This window comes from Xiphophorus maculatus, chromosome 11 (assembly GCF_002775205.1).
Source record: "Xiphophorus maculatus strain JP 163 A chromosome 11, X_maculatus-5.0-male, whole genome shotgun sequence".
In the NCBI taxonomy this organism is placed as follows: domain Eukaryota; kingdom Metazoa; phylum Chordata; class Actinopteri; order Cyprinodontiformes; family Poeciliidae; genus Xiphophorus; species Xiphophorus maculatus.
This window is the reverse complement of record NC_036453.1, coordinates 15284636-15300326: the sequence shown is the minus strand read 5'-3', so window position 1 is coordinate 15300326 and position 15691 is coordinate 15284636. Positions and strand designations below refer to the sequence as shown.

The 15691-nt window shown below is 48.7% G+C and overlaps 1 protein-coding gene across 2 annotated transcripts; it reads left to right on the top strand.

The window, feature by feature from the left end:
* Positions 1-321: 321 nt before the first annotated feature.
* Positions 322-15593, top strand: LOC102220797 (arf-GAP with Rho-GAP domain, ANK repeat and PH domain-containing protein 1-like). Of its 2 annotated transcripts, none has more exons than XM_023342469.1 (26): positions 322-668; positions 1795-1871; positions 1938-1993; positions 3367-3795; positions 4473-4571; positions 4874-5063; positions 5138-5233; positions 5585-5689; positions 5784-5844; positions 5932-6052; positions 6622-6886; positions 6960-7159; positions 7267-7352; positions 9067-9249; positions 9333-9401; positions 9477-9576; positions 9644-9700; positions 10245-10380; positions 11489-11588; positions 11654-11855; positions 12084-12129; positions 12234-12448; positions 12782-12991; positions 13072-13177; positions 13252-13393; positions 15375-15463. In XM_023342469.1, the coding sequence occupies exons 2-26, from the start codon at positions 1795-1797 to the stop codon at positions 15441-15443; spliced, it is 3420 nt and encodes a 1139-aa protein (XP_023198237.1). In that variant the 5' UTR covers positions 322-668; the 3' UTR covers positions 15444-15463. The 2 variants fall into 2 exon arrangements, with proteins under 2 accessions (XP_023198237.1, XP_005803592.2); XM_005803535.3 differs by lacking the exon at positions 322-668 and adding an exon at positions 838-1257 and having other exon boundaries at positions 15375-15593.
* The last annotated feature ends 98 nt before the right edge of the window (positions 15594-15691 follow it).

Below are 15691 nucleotides of genomic sequence, written 5' to 3'. Positions count from 1 at the left end.
GAGAGCTACTGGAAGGTTCTGATCACAGGTTCTGATGAACCAGGTTCATCTGAACAGAACCAGGCTCTCTATCTGGTTAGATCTGACAGAACCAGGCTCTCTATAGGGTTAGATCTGACCTCTATCTGATTTCTTTGTGATCAGAACCAGTTGACCCAGATCCGATTGGCTCAACAGCAAGAACACAGACCCTGTTCTGGTGCCAGAGAGATGGTTCTGCTTTTAGGCCAGATTCAGAACCATAATGACCCAAAGCTGGGCCTATAGGTGGTGCCGCTTCACTGAGACCCAGGTAAATAAGGGGCGTGGCATAATGGGGCGTGGTCTGATGGGGGCGTGGTCTTAAAGAAAGTCAACAGATTAAATCTTGTCCCAGTTCTCAGAACCAGAGATCCTCTCTGGGTCGGATGTCTCACTCTGACGCCAACTGAAGCTCCCAGAACTGGACCATTACAGCAGAACCTTTCAGACCGGCTGGATCGGGTTTCAGTGGGACTCAGATCTGCTGTCTGACAAGTCACTCTTCATCACCATCGTCATCATCATCAGCTCTCAGGGAGTTCTGCAGATCAGATCAGCGGGTCAGAACCGCGTACAGACTGAAGGTTCTGAAACTCCTGGACCGACACCAGAATCTGGAGTTCTGATTCTGATGCAGGTTTGACACGGTAAATACACACACACACGCTCACACACACACACACACACACACACACCCACACACGTACATGCCCGCACACAAGCACACGCACACACAGCAACATGACTCGGCACAGCCAGAGGAAGCTCCGCCCACATTCCTGCAGCAGGTAGAACAAGTGAAGCCGCTCTATAAAACCGTCTCAGAGGAACTGGCGGTCCTGCTCTGGTGAAACGTCCTCTGTAAAGTTCTGATAGCTCTGGTTCTGAAGGTTCTGAGCTAGCAGGTTCTGACTTCCCAGTTCGGATTAGAACCTGGGCTCTGTGGATCTCTGGATCCCATTTTGTCTGGTTTTGGTTCTGGAAACATCTCTGGACTCCTTCAGAAGTCCAGCATGTTAGACCGGACCAGACCAGAACCCTGAGAGTTCTGCAAAGGGTGTCCTCACAGAGACAGAAAACCAGCCGCAGCAGTTTATTAGAGCAGAAAAGAATAGAGCAGACACACCCGGTCCACAGGTGAGCCACAGGTAGCAGTGCAGGTCCCGGGACAGACAGGTGAACCAGTGAACAGGTGAACTGCAGGTGTCTGGGAGCCTCTGAGGAGACGACAGCAAGGTAAGATCTGCTTCTGTTTCTCAGGAAGACTTTACCTGTTCAGGTGAACCCAAACTGAGGGTTAGGAGAACATGGAGAAGGGAGGTTCTGGGTTCTATTGGCAAGCGGTTCTGAAAGAAGGAGACCCAGATTCGGTTACAGGAGTTAAACTGAAATCTGCTGATTAATTTTTCGTTTAGAGAAACTGATTTAGTTTTCCCATAAATGTTAAGAAACTGATTGGCTCTAGTGGACCATCGTCTCTGGGTCGGTACCAGGCCCGTGTGTCATATAGGAGTCCAGGTCCTGGTGATATCATACCTTCCATGTTGTTAGGAAAAGTCTCCGTGGAGACGGGATGGATCCGAACACTCAGGGTCCGACTTGGCTCTCCTCATGTCTTCGCTTTATTGGTTCAGGGAAATGTCTGGCTCTTCCAGGTGTGTCTTCCTCCTGAGAAAGGAGCTGGGAACGACCTTTGACCTCTCCCTGCTAGGTGTGTTTTCCTCAGGAAGGTCAGTGTCAGCTCTGATGGGTCTCTGTGCTCTTGCTCTGCAGATGGCTCTGCCCCCTTCTCCTCCAGTTCCAAAACCTCGGCTCCACTCCTCCAAGAGCGTCCCCTCAGTCCTAAACAGGTGAGCTCACCTGGTACCGATTCATCCACCAGACCGACTCGGGCTGACTCAGACTTTGTGTTTCAGAAACTCGGCTCATGAGCTGCAGCTGAGCTTCCCAAGAGGACGGCACCAGAGCACAGGTAAACACTCTTGTTCTGGTTCCAGTCCAGATCCGGCCTCACTGAAGGTCCAACAGGTTCACTACTCTAACCAGCAGGCATCTAATGACCTTTGACCTCCTGGTCACAGATGAGGTCACAGACTGACCTCAGCAGGTTGGCTCCAGCTGTGACATCATCATGACCTCATCAGAGCATCATGGTGAGACAGCTTGCCGCCAGGATGTAAACAGGAGTTTCCAGGTGCGCTCTGATTGGTCCGTCTGCCTGCGAGTCATCAGATGGACCTGACTGGTCCGGTTCTGGGAGATTCTGTTCAGCAGCAGGAATTTTATCTGCAACCTTTCCTGTCCTCTGCTGTGATGTCATCATCTTCCAGAACCGGACCCACTTGGACCCACCTGATCGGTTCTGAAGGACCACCGTTCCTACTGAACCAGGAGAAAAACTGTTTGATATGCAGGTTTATCAGAAATGATCTGGGTTCCGAACCAGAACCGGAACCAGAAGCCATGGCAGAGCAGAACCTGGGCTCTGACTCTGGGCTCTTAGTTTTCATGTCAGGAATCATGAACACTGTTTAGTTTTCTTGTCTTACCGGTTGTGATCCGGTAAAAGATTCTCTCAGCTGATAAACCATCTTAGTTTCTCTTTCTTGAAGATAAAAATCTGTGGCTCTCTCTTCTCCTTTCAGTTTGTTATTCAGAGGAGAGATCGGTCACATGACCCGGGCCGCTGAGGCCCGTCACAAGACCCGGGTTGACTGATTGTTCACCAGCAGCTGCTGACGTAGACCAGCAGAACCAGTCTGACCGGCCGGCTCCAGCAATACTTCTGTGAACCAGTCTGTCCTCAGACGCTGTTCTGTTGAGCTCAGTCTGGAGCTGGACCAGAACCTCTGCAGCCTGAACGGACCAGAACCGAGCCTGGAACCAGGCTGAGCTGCAGAACTGTTGGCTCTCGGCTCGTTCTGAGAGGGAATCTGATCAGACATTGAGTCAGACATCATGAAGTTACTGGAGCCAGAAAGTTCTGGTCCAAATCTTTACCGGGCCTCCATGAGCAGGGTCTCCTCCATCCTGCAGACCCAGAAAGTTCTGCTGTCATTCTCCAGAACCTCCGGCCTAGTTCATCATCATGAAGTCGTTTTTTCTGGAAGCTCCATCAGGAATCATCCTGACAAACGTTGCCAGATTTTTCTGCTGGTTCTGGGACTGGTTCTGGTCCTGAATCATTAATCCCGTTTCTCTCTGGTTCAGAATCACTTTGATCCGTTCAGTCTCTGTCCTCACTGGTGGGTCCTACATTTCCAGAGCAATCCACCAGGGGGCATTAATGTCAATATCAACCTATGAAATGATGTAACTGATGACATCACTGTCTCCTCCCCCCAGATGAAGATGCTCTCCCTCTCTCCTCACCTCGAAAGTCAACGCGAGACAACTTCCCGACTTTAGACGGAATCACAGACCTCATCGCCGCCAACATCCCGTCTCTGGCTGGAGTCGCTACCAGCTTCAGCGCCTCCGCCCCCTCTGCGCCTCCCCCCATAGACAGCCTAACTGACAGTATCTCCACAACCATTCCTGGGTTAGCTGAGGCTGCTAACGCTGTGGCTGCTAATGGTGAGGCTACGCTAAGGCCTGCCCCCTCCACACCTGCTGCCAACAGCTCAGACTCTCCGAGCCTAGAAAGCATCATCAGCTCACTGAGTAACATCACCAGCTTGGAGGAGTTTGTTAACAACATTCCTAACCCATCAGCTCCGCCCCTTTCACTTGAGCCACACCCACCACTGAACATGAACGGAGGGAGTCACACAGGTAAGCCATCCAATCAGATTGAGGATCTGACATAGACAAACCTTAGACCAGGGGTCCCCAAAGTCGGTTCTCGAGGACCGGCATCCTGCATGTTTTAGTTCTCTCCCTGGTGGTACCGACAACCTTTACAGCAAGTCAATGCTCTTCTTAGGCCTCTAACGAGCCATCATTTGATCCAGGTGCGTTAAACCAGGGAGAGAACTAAAACATGCAGGATGCCAGTCCTCGAGGACCGACTTTGGGGATCGCTGCCTTAGACGGACCGTAGATGTTCTAGATTGGATTCATCAATCTAGAACATAGATTGATGAATGCAGAGTTTTGTGCATCCATGGAGCTCAGAGTTGAGCTGCTGCTTCTTCGTGGTCCTGGTGGCTGATTACAGCTGAAGGTAGAACGGGTGGAACCCACCAGGAGGAGCTGGAGGTTGTTTCAGGGAGGGGGGATGACCTGCTTCCTGCTTCTGTAACCAGAGAAAAGTCTGTCCATTCGCCTGTTTTTAAATGACATGGACTGAAGTTCTAGAGATGGGTTCAGACGGTCTTCTTCTGACCCAGAAATAGGACCAGAACCTCTGACCCTAAAGCCTGATCCTCTGGGTTTTAGACTGACCCAGGACAGACAGACATCTTCCCATGGTAAAACCTGCCTGTCCATGTTGTTCTGAACGTGTCCAGATGTCGGGGCTCTGTCGCAGCTGGTCAAGGCATCTTTGGACCCAACCGCAGGAGTCAAGTTTCCATCTATGGAGGTCGCTGGAGTTACTGCTCAGGAAGGTACTGGTACCATCAACCTGTCTCTGTTCTGGAATTTCAGGACCTGTCTGAATCCAGATTCTTCTAAATCTGCTTAAACTGATCTGAATACAGTTAGAACCTGTGGTCCACTGATCAAAGCTCTTATAAACCCTGGTTTCCTTTCTCCGGGTTCTACTAGTTCTTGTCTCACTGTCCAATCATTCCTGCCCAGGGTTCCACTGGTTCCTGTCTTACTGACCCAAGCAGTTTTGATCTGTTTCTGATCAGCTGACCTTCCTTCCTTCTCTCTGTCTGATTCTGGTCAATGGTTCTGGTTCCAGTTCAGTCTCCATCCCCTCTGTCCATCAAAGAAGAAGATCCATATGTCACAGTGTTGGGTACTTGGACCAATCAGGAAGAAGCTGAATCAGAGTCGTCCAATGAGGAGGATGATAAAGGCAGTAGCCCCGCCGTCTCTGGTTCTGAGGCATCAGTGGATAAGGATCCTGGTTCTGACCCGGTTACCACCAGGTGAGTCTGTGATGATGATGATGATTTCTCCTTCTTCTAACACTGACGCTATTCTTTCGTTGGTTACCATCTAGAGTTTCACCCAACCAATCAGATCGCTTGAAACCGACTCGACCGGCTCCACCCCCTCCAAGCAGGAAGTCCAAACCAGTGAAGCAGAAGATTCCCAGGTATGTCCAGGTCCGATGTTCTCTGAGGGATCTCCTTCCGGGTTCTTCTTCTGTTCAACATTTAACTAGAGCTGATGATTGGTTTTAATGCCTCCAGGCGCTCCTATTGGCTGATGCCAGAAACACAGACATGTTGTCATAGAAACCAATAACATTAAAGCTCAGTTTTAATAATGGTAACGTATGGACTCTGAATTCCAACGTGGTCACACTAGAATCATGTGACCAGAACACCTGTCATGTTGACCAGGTAGCACCAGTGAGCAGTGGATCTAACTCAGGGTATATTAAAGGATCACAGAGTAAAACCTGACAGATGCCCTAGTCTGCTGACAGCTCTTTGCTCCGCAGGGCAGCCACCATCAGGGTCTCCAGGAAGAAGGGCGGCGGCGGAGGCTCAGCTCCTCAGAGCGCTGTGGTCCGGGCCAGCTGGCTGGACGTCTGGAAGGGCTTCAGGTACCAGGACCAGAACCTCAAGGCTTTGCAGGGGGGCTTTGGGGGATGGATAGATGGATGGATACCAGGTGATGATATCTTTTCTGTCCATCAGATACAGCGTTCTGTGGGTGACATTGGATGGCCAGCTGATGTCCCTGCGTAAGAAACGAACAGTAAGTGTACTCCTGTGTGCTTTAACCTGTGTGTGTTCTCCGGTGTGTCGGCCAGCTGACTGACTGGGTTCTTGTTTTGTGGATCAGGACCGGTTCAGTGAGTTGCTGTTCCATGTCTCCAGTATCACCAACGTGAAGCCTCAGGACAAAAGACGCTTCTCCGTCTACTTCAGGAAGAAACACTACGACTTCATGGCTCACAGTAACGGTAGGACAGTGACGCCTGGACAGAGTCCTGTTGTCTTTCTGGGACTTGGTTCCTCAGAGACTCATGTCTGGTTCATGTTAATATGATTGATTACCTATGAAGGTGCTGTCCACACGTCTTGGGAGAGACAAACACAGACATGGATTCCAAGAAGAACATTGTTAAAAACTCTCTCCTGAATTGCATCCTCATAGGTCTCAGTTTGTCCCGTCTCTTTTCGCCCCATCTCTTGTCCTGAGATATGAGCTGAAGACATTTCTGACTTAACTCTGTCCACTGTTTTAGCCTTGTATAGCTTTAGTCGTGGTCCCTAAGTACTTCAGTAGAATTTGATATCACTTTAGATCCCTCCAGATGTTCTGGTCCTGATGTGAAGTTTGGTGGAGCTACAGAGTGAGAACAGGAATGTCAGATCAAATCACTTCCAGTTCAGACCCCTTATCCATCACCCAGGATCAGACACGTTTCTGGCAGTAGATCAGAAGATGGGAGCATGAATCCTCTGGATTTGTTCCTTTGGTAGGACCTCGGAATCTCATCCTTATTTTCTTCTCCTTTCTTTCCCCCAGAGGTTCAGGAAGGGTGGGTCACATCTCTGTTGGCGACTCGTGGCCTGCAAAGCCCAACCCCCTCTGAGCTACATGGACAGGTCACCTTGAAAGACTCCCGGAGCCGTGCCTATGCTGCCGTCTGGGGTCACGACCTTTGGATTTACCCCAACAAAGACAGCTTCCAGTTGGGCATCGCCTCCTTCTCCGTGCCCCTGAACGTAGCCACGGTGAAAGCGACAGGAAAGCACTCGTTTGCCCTCGTCACCCCATACAAGACCTTCAAGTACTCACCTGTCCGTCAAGCCTTCCTGTCCACTACGCTTGGCACCACTGCTAACCTTGTTTCTGTGCTATAGTCTGTCCGTTGACTCGTCAAAGGACCTGTCGCTCTGGCTGGATAGCCTGACCTCCACCATCCAGAGTGCTGAATCCTGCAGCCAGGTGGCACTACGTCTGTGGGAGAACCCCTACAACAAAGTGTGTGGTGACTGCGGAGCTGCCAATCCTGAGTGGGCATCGGTTAACCTGCTGTTGGTCATCTGCCATAACTGTGCAGGTAGGAAGCAAACAACTTGTGGGCGGAGCCACTGAGGATGTGGCTACCAAAGGTACTGCTAGAGACCAGACTGCTCTGATTGTCCATCAATGTCTGTCTGCTCTCAGCTCAGCACAGAGTTTTGGGCAACAGCCTGTCCAGGGTCCGCAGCCTGAGGATGGACAACAAGACCTGGACTGAACCACTGATACAGGTGAAGCCTGAAGGATCAACATGTTGGGAAACGTAGATCATTGTTCAGATTCATACAAAACTAAGCTTTAAACACGTGGGGGTTGGTACCGTTTACTCAGTGGCAGCAGCTTCAACAGAAGACAAAACTGGCTTTCCGGAAGTCTTGCTACACAAGGCGAGATGAGCAACTCTGGCTACATCTCTAAAAATCTCCTGTAAAACCATGAAATCTCTCTCATACCCAACATGGTAGCTGTAGAAATGCAGGGATATTAACTAAAAGGCACAAAGTAAGAATGTTTTATGCTTAACTTGATGCTGATTGACTGGTTGGGTATAAGTTGTATTTCATCTGAGGAGGGAATACCCTGACAATAGTTAGAGTTTATCACTGTGGAGGCGAGCCAGAACAGATTCAGACATACACATCACTAACTGTTGCTTGCTGACAGAGACATAGATCAGTCTCAGGTTGGGGCACAAAGGTAACAGCATAATTATCAGCAGCAGCAGCAAACTGGAAATGCAGCTTTGAGCAAACATGCAGGAAGAGTGAAGGTGTTAAGCATTCTAAACACCCCGGGTGTAACGGCCAAGGCTGAAAACTAAAACATAAGTTTCCTTTGGGTGATTCTGAAATGTGAGGAGGACTGATAGGTCTGAGGGTCTGAAGTAAGGGGCTCCTGTCTGGCTAAAGCTGAATAATTGGAGGTTTAGAGGTTTAAACTTCACTAGAATCACCAGAACGACTCAAAATGTCAGCAATCTGGCTGCAGTGTTTTGGTTCTTGATAGCAACACGGAAACAGCAGAGTGCTTTACCCAGGAAGGGCTGTCTCCAGAACACTACGTACATATGGTGTCCTATTACTGCCAAAATTAAGACTGAACCACTGATACAGGTGAAGCCTGAAGGATCAACATTGGTTCTTCAGGGAAATCGTCTTAAGAGGCCATGACCATTCCAAAGTTTGGAGAAGCTGGAGTTAGCTCTAGATAGGCTAGCATTATCATTGGAGAACCTAGTGTTTGCTGTAGGTAGGCTAGCATTAGCTTTGGAGAAGCTGGTGTTAGCTGTAGGTAGGCTAGCATTAGCATTGGAAAAGTTGGTGTTAGCTGTAGGTAGGCTAGCATTAGCATTGGAAAAGTTGGTGTTAGCTGTAGGTAGGCTAGCATTAGCATTGGAGAAGCTGGTGTTAGCTGTAGGTAGGCTAGCATTAGCATTGGAAAAGTTGGTGTTAACTGTAGGTAGGCTAGCATTAGGGTTGGAGAAGCTGATGTTAGCTTCAGATGGGCTAGCATTAGCCTTGGATAAGCTAATAGCTAGTATGCCTGGGATAGCCACTCACGCCTTGTATTTTCTTCTTTAAAGAAATCTGTATAAATAAACATGGTTGCCATGCTACGTCTGTATGTGCTACCATGTGTTTTGACATATTTGACTGTAATCCAGCGTTAGTCCAAACATAAACATCCTGAATTATACAAGCTGAAGTTAGCCTCTTAACTGCTAAAGGGAGATTCCACCATATTTTCCCCATGTTGAGGATCGCTCTAGTTTAAAAAGTTCAGACTCTTCAGTCATGGAGTAAACAGTTCGAGTTTTGTTAAACTTTGATTTGTGAAAGTTTGGTGAAGGCCATGTTGGATCCATGACCTGAACAAACCTGAGCGTTTCAGTCGGCTGAACCTGCCACACAGGAAGTTCTTCCTGACCTTTCTCCATCCTTTCAGCTCTTTGTCACCTACGGCAACCGGCTGGCCAATCAGGTGTGGGCTCCAGCCGTGCCGGCAGCAGACCAGCTGCATCCGGAGGCGACGGAGCAGGAGAGGGCGGCGTTTATCCAGAACAAATACAGCAGGGGGCGCTACAGGCGAGTCCACGCTCTGACCTCCAGCCGCTCCATGATGAACCAGGTGAGAGCAGAGGCGACCGGGTCAAAGGAAAACGGATGATGATGATGATGATGATGATGTTGATGTTGTTGTTGTTGTTTCAGAGGCTGTGCCAGGTGGTTGTCAGTGACAATGTGGAGGAAACAATGTCTCTGATCTGCTCTGGAGCCAAGGTCTCTCTCTCTTAGCTTAGCGCTGCACCCTCTACACCCCCGAACCATCAACTGAACCATTCTACCTGTGTGCAGGTGTCTTCGTCTGACCCTCAGAGCCCCTCCCCCATCCTGCTGGCTGAGAAAGCCAGCCAGGCTCTGCAGATTGAGTTGCTGCGTCTCAACGAGTACACAGGTAAACCTCACCTGACCTCACCTGAGGTCACAGTTGAAGCCTCTAACACACCTGTGTTCTCCTGCAGAAGTCCGACCTCACCAGCCTCAACCAGCCAACAGGAAGCAGGCCTCCGTCCCCTCAGGTGAGGCTCTACCTTTGACCCTTGGAGCAAAGACACCATGACTGCCGAGGTTAGATTCCTTCTGAACAGAAACACAAAGAACCTGAAGACTGCTGGACCAGAACCAGAACCAGAGCCAGAACCAGACTGGGGTGTAGGAAGTCCTGGCTGTTCTGAGAGTTTGGTTCCGGTGTGGTCAGACCTCATCAGAAGTTGGACCCAAACCAGAAAGGCTCTCTGGTGTCACCCCAGGCTCAGAACCGGCCAGGTTCTGATTGGGTTCTTCCATCACAGCAGAAACATTGCAGTACCCAATGCCGCCTGCAGAGGGAGCTGTGGGTCCGTAGGAGGCTGAAGACCAGCTGCTATCAGAACCAGCACCAGAACCTGGTGGCCCAGTTCTGATGGTGCTGGTTCTGTTGTCCATGCCAGTGGTTCTGATTGGACCTCAATGCTGTCTCCTCCCCCTCCCAGAACGCTCTGAGCCTGTAGTCGGCCCAGTGCAGTGTGTCCACCAGGAGGCGCTCTGTCCCTTTAAATAATGTGTTCTGTGTTACCTGGGCAGGTGAGGAAGAAGAGGAGGAGGAAGAACTCCATGGGAAACTGGAGGCAGATCGCTTCTTCTTCTCGTTGGAAAATGATTCTGCAGCCTGTGACGTCCTGGACCTGAGAGAAGTTTTGTCCGTTTTCCTCAAAGACGGGTAAATCCAGATTATGAACAGGATTAGAAACCAGATCAGAAACATAAAACTCAACCAGCCAATCAGAAGTCATCAGTAAAAATAATACTAAAAGATTAATTAATTTTACTTGTAACAGAAATTAATAAATGATAAACAAGTCCCAGAAATCTGTCGTGATTCCAGAAAAATTAATTATTCCAGCTGAAGTGTGAACACAAACCTCCATCATGATGCAGCAGATTATTTCTTTTGAATCCTCACTTGCGTGCATGAGAACCGAACGTGGTCCAGATGTTTCCAGAGGATTGATTTTTTTTAATTTTTTTTTTTAAACAAATGCCTGGCCACTAAAAACAAGATGGTGGTTATGGCTGTCAATGAAACTTAATTTTTGCACAAAATGTGCCATAATTTATCACGGATTAATACTTTTGGTATCAAATCAGACATAACTGGACACAGAAATATTTCGTGAAAATATTTGGATTTTTCAAGATGGCCGCCATGGTTGTAATGAAGAATGTATTAGCACTAAAATCAGCAGTAGCACAGCACAGCTAACCAAAGTTAGCTTCACCAACCACTAATTCGCGAAACGAGAATCTTAGCTCCACTAATCATAAACTACCAAAAACATAGAAAACTAGTGAAAGATAACACTAAGCCTCTAAACAAAATAATTATTAGAAGCTGACTGTAAGTAGCTAAGCACTTAGCAGAAGCTAACGATAACCATAAAGACGACTGTCTCAGTCTGTGTTTCATCTTCATGCTTTTACGGTTGGTGCCTGGAGTGAGGCTGGCTAACAGCTAGCTCCTCAGTTTCTGATTCGCTTCAGAAGATTATGAACCACCGGATGAGCAAAGTGGAAAACAAATGATGAGGCAGTTGTTTGCCTCAATTGGTCTAAAAGGCTTCAAAATTGATCTAAGCGACTTCCAAATGACTGCCATCTCGAAAAGAAAAATGGCTGTCTAAATATGAAAAGACCTGAGGAGTTAGCATGCTAATGCTAGTCAGAAGACGAAGATTTTGATAGAGATGCTGCAGCCTCAGGATGCTCTTCCAGCAGGAATGATTCGTTCAGTTTTCCAATTCTGATTCCGTGACCTGTGGCTATTTCAGGTCGGCGCTCCAGTTTGAGATGGTGACGCTGAACGATCACATCATCTGTGACGCCGACAACAGCGACTCGCTGCAGAATCACCTGGTGCACATCCTTAAGGTAGAAACCTGCTGCCGTCGCCGTTGACGCCGAGGCAGACAAACTGACCTCTGCCCTGCCTTCAGGTCATTCTACCAGGGGGGGTGTCCTACGCTGAGGTGGGCGGGGCCTCAGCCGTCAGCAAGGTGCGCATGGTGGACGTGGGCGGGGCTTCCACTCAGTCTGACGCCTGGCTGGTGCTGTGGGACGAAGGAGTGAGCCTCCACCCGGTGGAGAGAGCCGGGCAGCGCAGCCTGACCTTCCCACTGAGCATGCTCAGTCCCACAGGTAGAGCCGCACTGGCTGACGCCAAGATATTCACCCCCTAAAAATATTTACACCCATAAATAATCACACCTTAAGGAAATGGATGTTTATAGTCATTTTTTAATTTTGACTGCAACTTCCTGTTCTTTCTAGAGAAGACACACCTGTACCCCCATCAGGTTGAGTTGATGTAAATTTTTTTCCATTTCTTCATATCTTGAGTCAGTTTGGATCTCTTTCCTCTTTCAGATATGGTTTTGTATGAAGACACCATTACCTTGGTAACAGCAGAAAGGTGAGTCTCTCACACACCTTCAGTCCAGTCCAAAAGTATTCATACGGAGAGCAGCTCCGCCCCAGCTGTGATTGGCTGAGCCTGGACAGGTGTTCTCCCATCAGGACCGTGTCGTTACGCTTTGAGGAGCAGCGCAGCACTGAGACCATGTTCCAGCACCTGAAGAGAGCTCTGGCCAATCAGCATCCAGCTTCTGAGGGTCCACCTGCAGCCAATCAGAACCCAGCTAGGCTGAGTCAGATGTCGATGACTGACGGCGCCGTGAAAGGTTCTGTTTCCCCGGCCATCCAGCGCTGCGTCTCACACATCACCACCTACGGTGAGTCTGGGTCAGGAGTCCACTTCCTGTTGCCACAAGCTGCCAACAGGAAGTGGACCAGAGAGCTGCCAGGTCAGAACCTGGATTATTCTGGTCCAGCTGTAGAACCTGAAGCAGAACCAATGGGGTCCATGTCCAGATCAGTGGCCCACGTCTGATTCTGATAGACCGGGTCGGTCCAATTGATGGACCAGAACCAGTTTGGTACCAAAACCTCCTGACTGACCTGGTTGCCTCCAGCAGAACCAGAACTGCTGTTGATCTAAACTGTGCTGAACTGTGTTAAGAGTGTTTCCATGGAAACCTGAGTGGGCGGAGTGTACTTGTGTGCAGGGCTGAAGGTGGAGGGCCTGTACCGGCGCTGCGGCCTGGCGCTGAAGGTCAAAGAGCTGGTGAAGGCCCTGATGACGTCACCAAACTCCGCCCCCCTGGAGGCTCACGAGCAGGGCATCCTGGACGTTGGCTCCTCACTCAAGCAGATCATCCGGGACCAGCAGAGCCTGGTGCCGCAGGCGGAGCTGCAGCAGTGGCAGAAGGCTGCAGGTACTCCCCCCCTCTCCCCCACCCTACAGGTGAAGCGTCTCCACCTGCAGCCACCAGTCTAACCAGTTACTATCTCCCAGTGATTCCAAAGGAGCGCAGCAGATTCAAAGAGTACCGACGGTTGCTACGGCAACTACCCCCTGACAGCAGAGCCACCCTGAACATGATGTTTGGACACCTTTACATGTAACCGAGCCGAACCCTGACATGATTACCTGCCTGATGCCCACCTGCTCACTAGCTCCTCCCACTCTATCCAGGGTCCAGGTGTTCTCTCAGGACAACAAGATGTCGGCCCACAACCTGGCCGTGGTACTGGCGCCCTCCATGTTCCAAGTCATGAGCCAGGACATGATCGCACTCACCAGAGAGTTCATCATCCACCACACGCTGCTGTTCCTGGTGAGCGCCGCCGCCACTGCACTGCCTGAGACTCACCTGAGAATACACACCTCTGATACACACCTGAGAAATCACCTGAGAATACACAACTCTGATACACACCTGAAATACATCACAGAATACTCCTGAGACTCATCTGATACTCATCTGTTAGCTAACTATTAGCTACCTGTTAGCTACCGGTAATGTAATTGTTAGCCATCTGTAAGCTAACTGTTAGCCATCAGATAGCTACCTGTGTCTAACAGAACCAGAACTGACAGCGGTCGGAACATCGTTAGCGGCTTTGAGCGGGACTAGCTCTGGGATTGGCTCTGGACTAGCTCTGGGATTAGCTCTGGGATTAGCTCAGGGACTAGCTCTGGGACTAGCTCTGGGACCAGCTCTGGGATTAGCTCTGGGATTAGCTCTGGGATTGGCTCTGGGATTAGCTCTGGGATTGGCTTTGGGATTAGCTCTGGGATTAGCTCTGGGATTGGCTCTGATATTAGCTTGATAGCTCCAGCCTGAGCCAGAGCCCAGCTAGCTGCTTAGGCAGGAAAGGTCAAAGAATTACAACATAAATCGGAAAAAGAAAAGTAATCTTTACAAATTACTGCAGATTTTCACCTTTGACTCTAATGTAGCTTTGATTTGTTGTTGATGTCCCTTCACTGCCTGAATTTATTTACAATTATACTGAAAATTCAGATAACAGATACGAAGTTAGCCTATAATCCATCCATTTTCTTCCGCTTATCCGGGGTCGGTCGCAAGGGTAGCAGATTAAGAATGGAGGCCCAGACTTCCCTCTCCCCAGCCACTTGTTCCAGTTCCTCCAGGGGAATCCCAACGTTCCCAGGTCAGCTGCGAAACATAGTCCCTCCAGCGTGTCCTGGGTCTTCCCCGGGGCCTCCTCCGCCTTTAATCCAGTGTTTCTCAAAGTTTATCAGGCTGAGGACCAGTTAACCCATTTAGCAAGCTGTCATGGACCACCTAACCTGAAATTTCCCCCTCGATAATAACACAACTTAATATATGATGCAACCTGAAATGAAAATAGTCTTTTAACTCACATATTATTGTTTTCTTTGTTCATCTTAATGAGAAGAGTGGTGCTGTTTGGTAAATGTGACTGGCCACGACGAAGCCATGAACACTTGGGTACTTTGAGTTATTTACAGATTCTTAAAGTGTCTAAGCTTTCCAATGATGTCAAACACAGAAATAAAAAAAAAGTGTTATGTGCATTAATAACATTTAGCGCTATTTGTGATTCAGAAGCACAATTAAAGAAAAACAGATTTGAGTTGCTTTAACAGAAATAAAAAATCCTTTTCTGCACCGTTAAATATAAAATTCATTTAACCCATTTCTATCAATTGTATTTATTTAATTCAGTTTAATAATTTTTAATTAAATAAAAATGACAATTGCTGTTGACCTGAAAGCAGAGCATCATTCATTACCAAGTAAAGTTAGAAAAACAAAGAACAGTTCTGACTAACTGGAGCGATTCCTACCGTTCAAAGGAATCGAGTCGCTAGTGAATCAACACTCAGCAGCTGTGACTTATCTTCTTCTGATTAAAGAATATTCCTGGAGTTGTTTTCTTTCCACCTGTACCTGCAGCTTTTCTTTTGAGTGACACGGTTTAAAACCAGTTTTCCATTATTATTTTTAACACAGTCCTTTGGTAAGCTAGCTGTACCGTCGCACTTTGAGCAGACGTCACGCCAAATAAACGGTCGTTTACGTGCAGCACCTCGCGGACCACTAGGGGGCGCCCGCGGGCCACCAACAGTTTGAGAAAGGCTGCTCTAATCCAGTAAGGAGTCATAATAACCTGACATAAATCTGACCACTAGATGGCAGTAACGCGAATCCTTTGTGTCGAGGAATGGTCCAAGGTGTGTTGAGTAAACTTGAGCTCTGATTGGCTGTTGCTGGTGGACGTGAGGCTGAAGGTGATGCTCATGGTTCTGATCCAATCTGTGTGCAGACTCCAGACCGGAAGGATGAAGACAAAGCAGAAGAGGATGATGAAGAGGAGCAGATCACCCTCCTGTGATGAAGTTTCTCTGATTTTAATGCCTGAATATTTCCTGATCATCAGAATCTTTTTTAAATCATGACCTGTTTCTGTCCTCTGGGTGTTGGTTCTGATCCAATCTCATGTAATCCCACTGATTCAAACAATAAAAGCCTCGTGTCTACTGTGGCGCCCCCTGCTGGGCGGCTCTGTGTCTTTACTGCTATCTTAAACATGGAGGTGGCCCACAGAACCGCTGCTTTGGTTCTACTCACTGGAGGACATCA

Coding starts and splice junctions, on each gene's coding strand:
- LOC102220797 (XM_005803535.3), top strand. CDS start 1,795: ATGGCTCTGCCCCCTTCTCCTCCAGTTCCAAAACCTCGGCTCCACTCC. Junction 9,402..9,476: donor TGATCTGCTCTGGAGCCAAG/GTCTCTCTCTCT, acceptor ACCTGTGTGCAG/GTGTCTTCGTCTGACCCTCA. Junction 11,589..11,653: donor ACCTGGTGCACATCCTTAAG/GTAGAAACCTGC, acceptor CCCTGCCTTCAG/GTCATTCTACCAGGGGGGGT.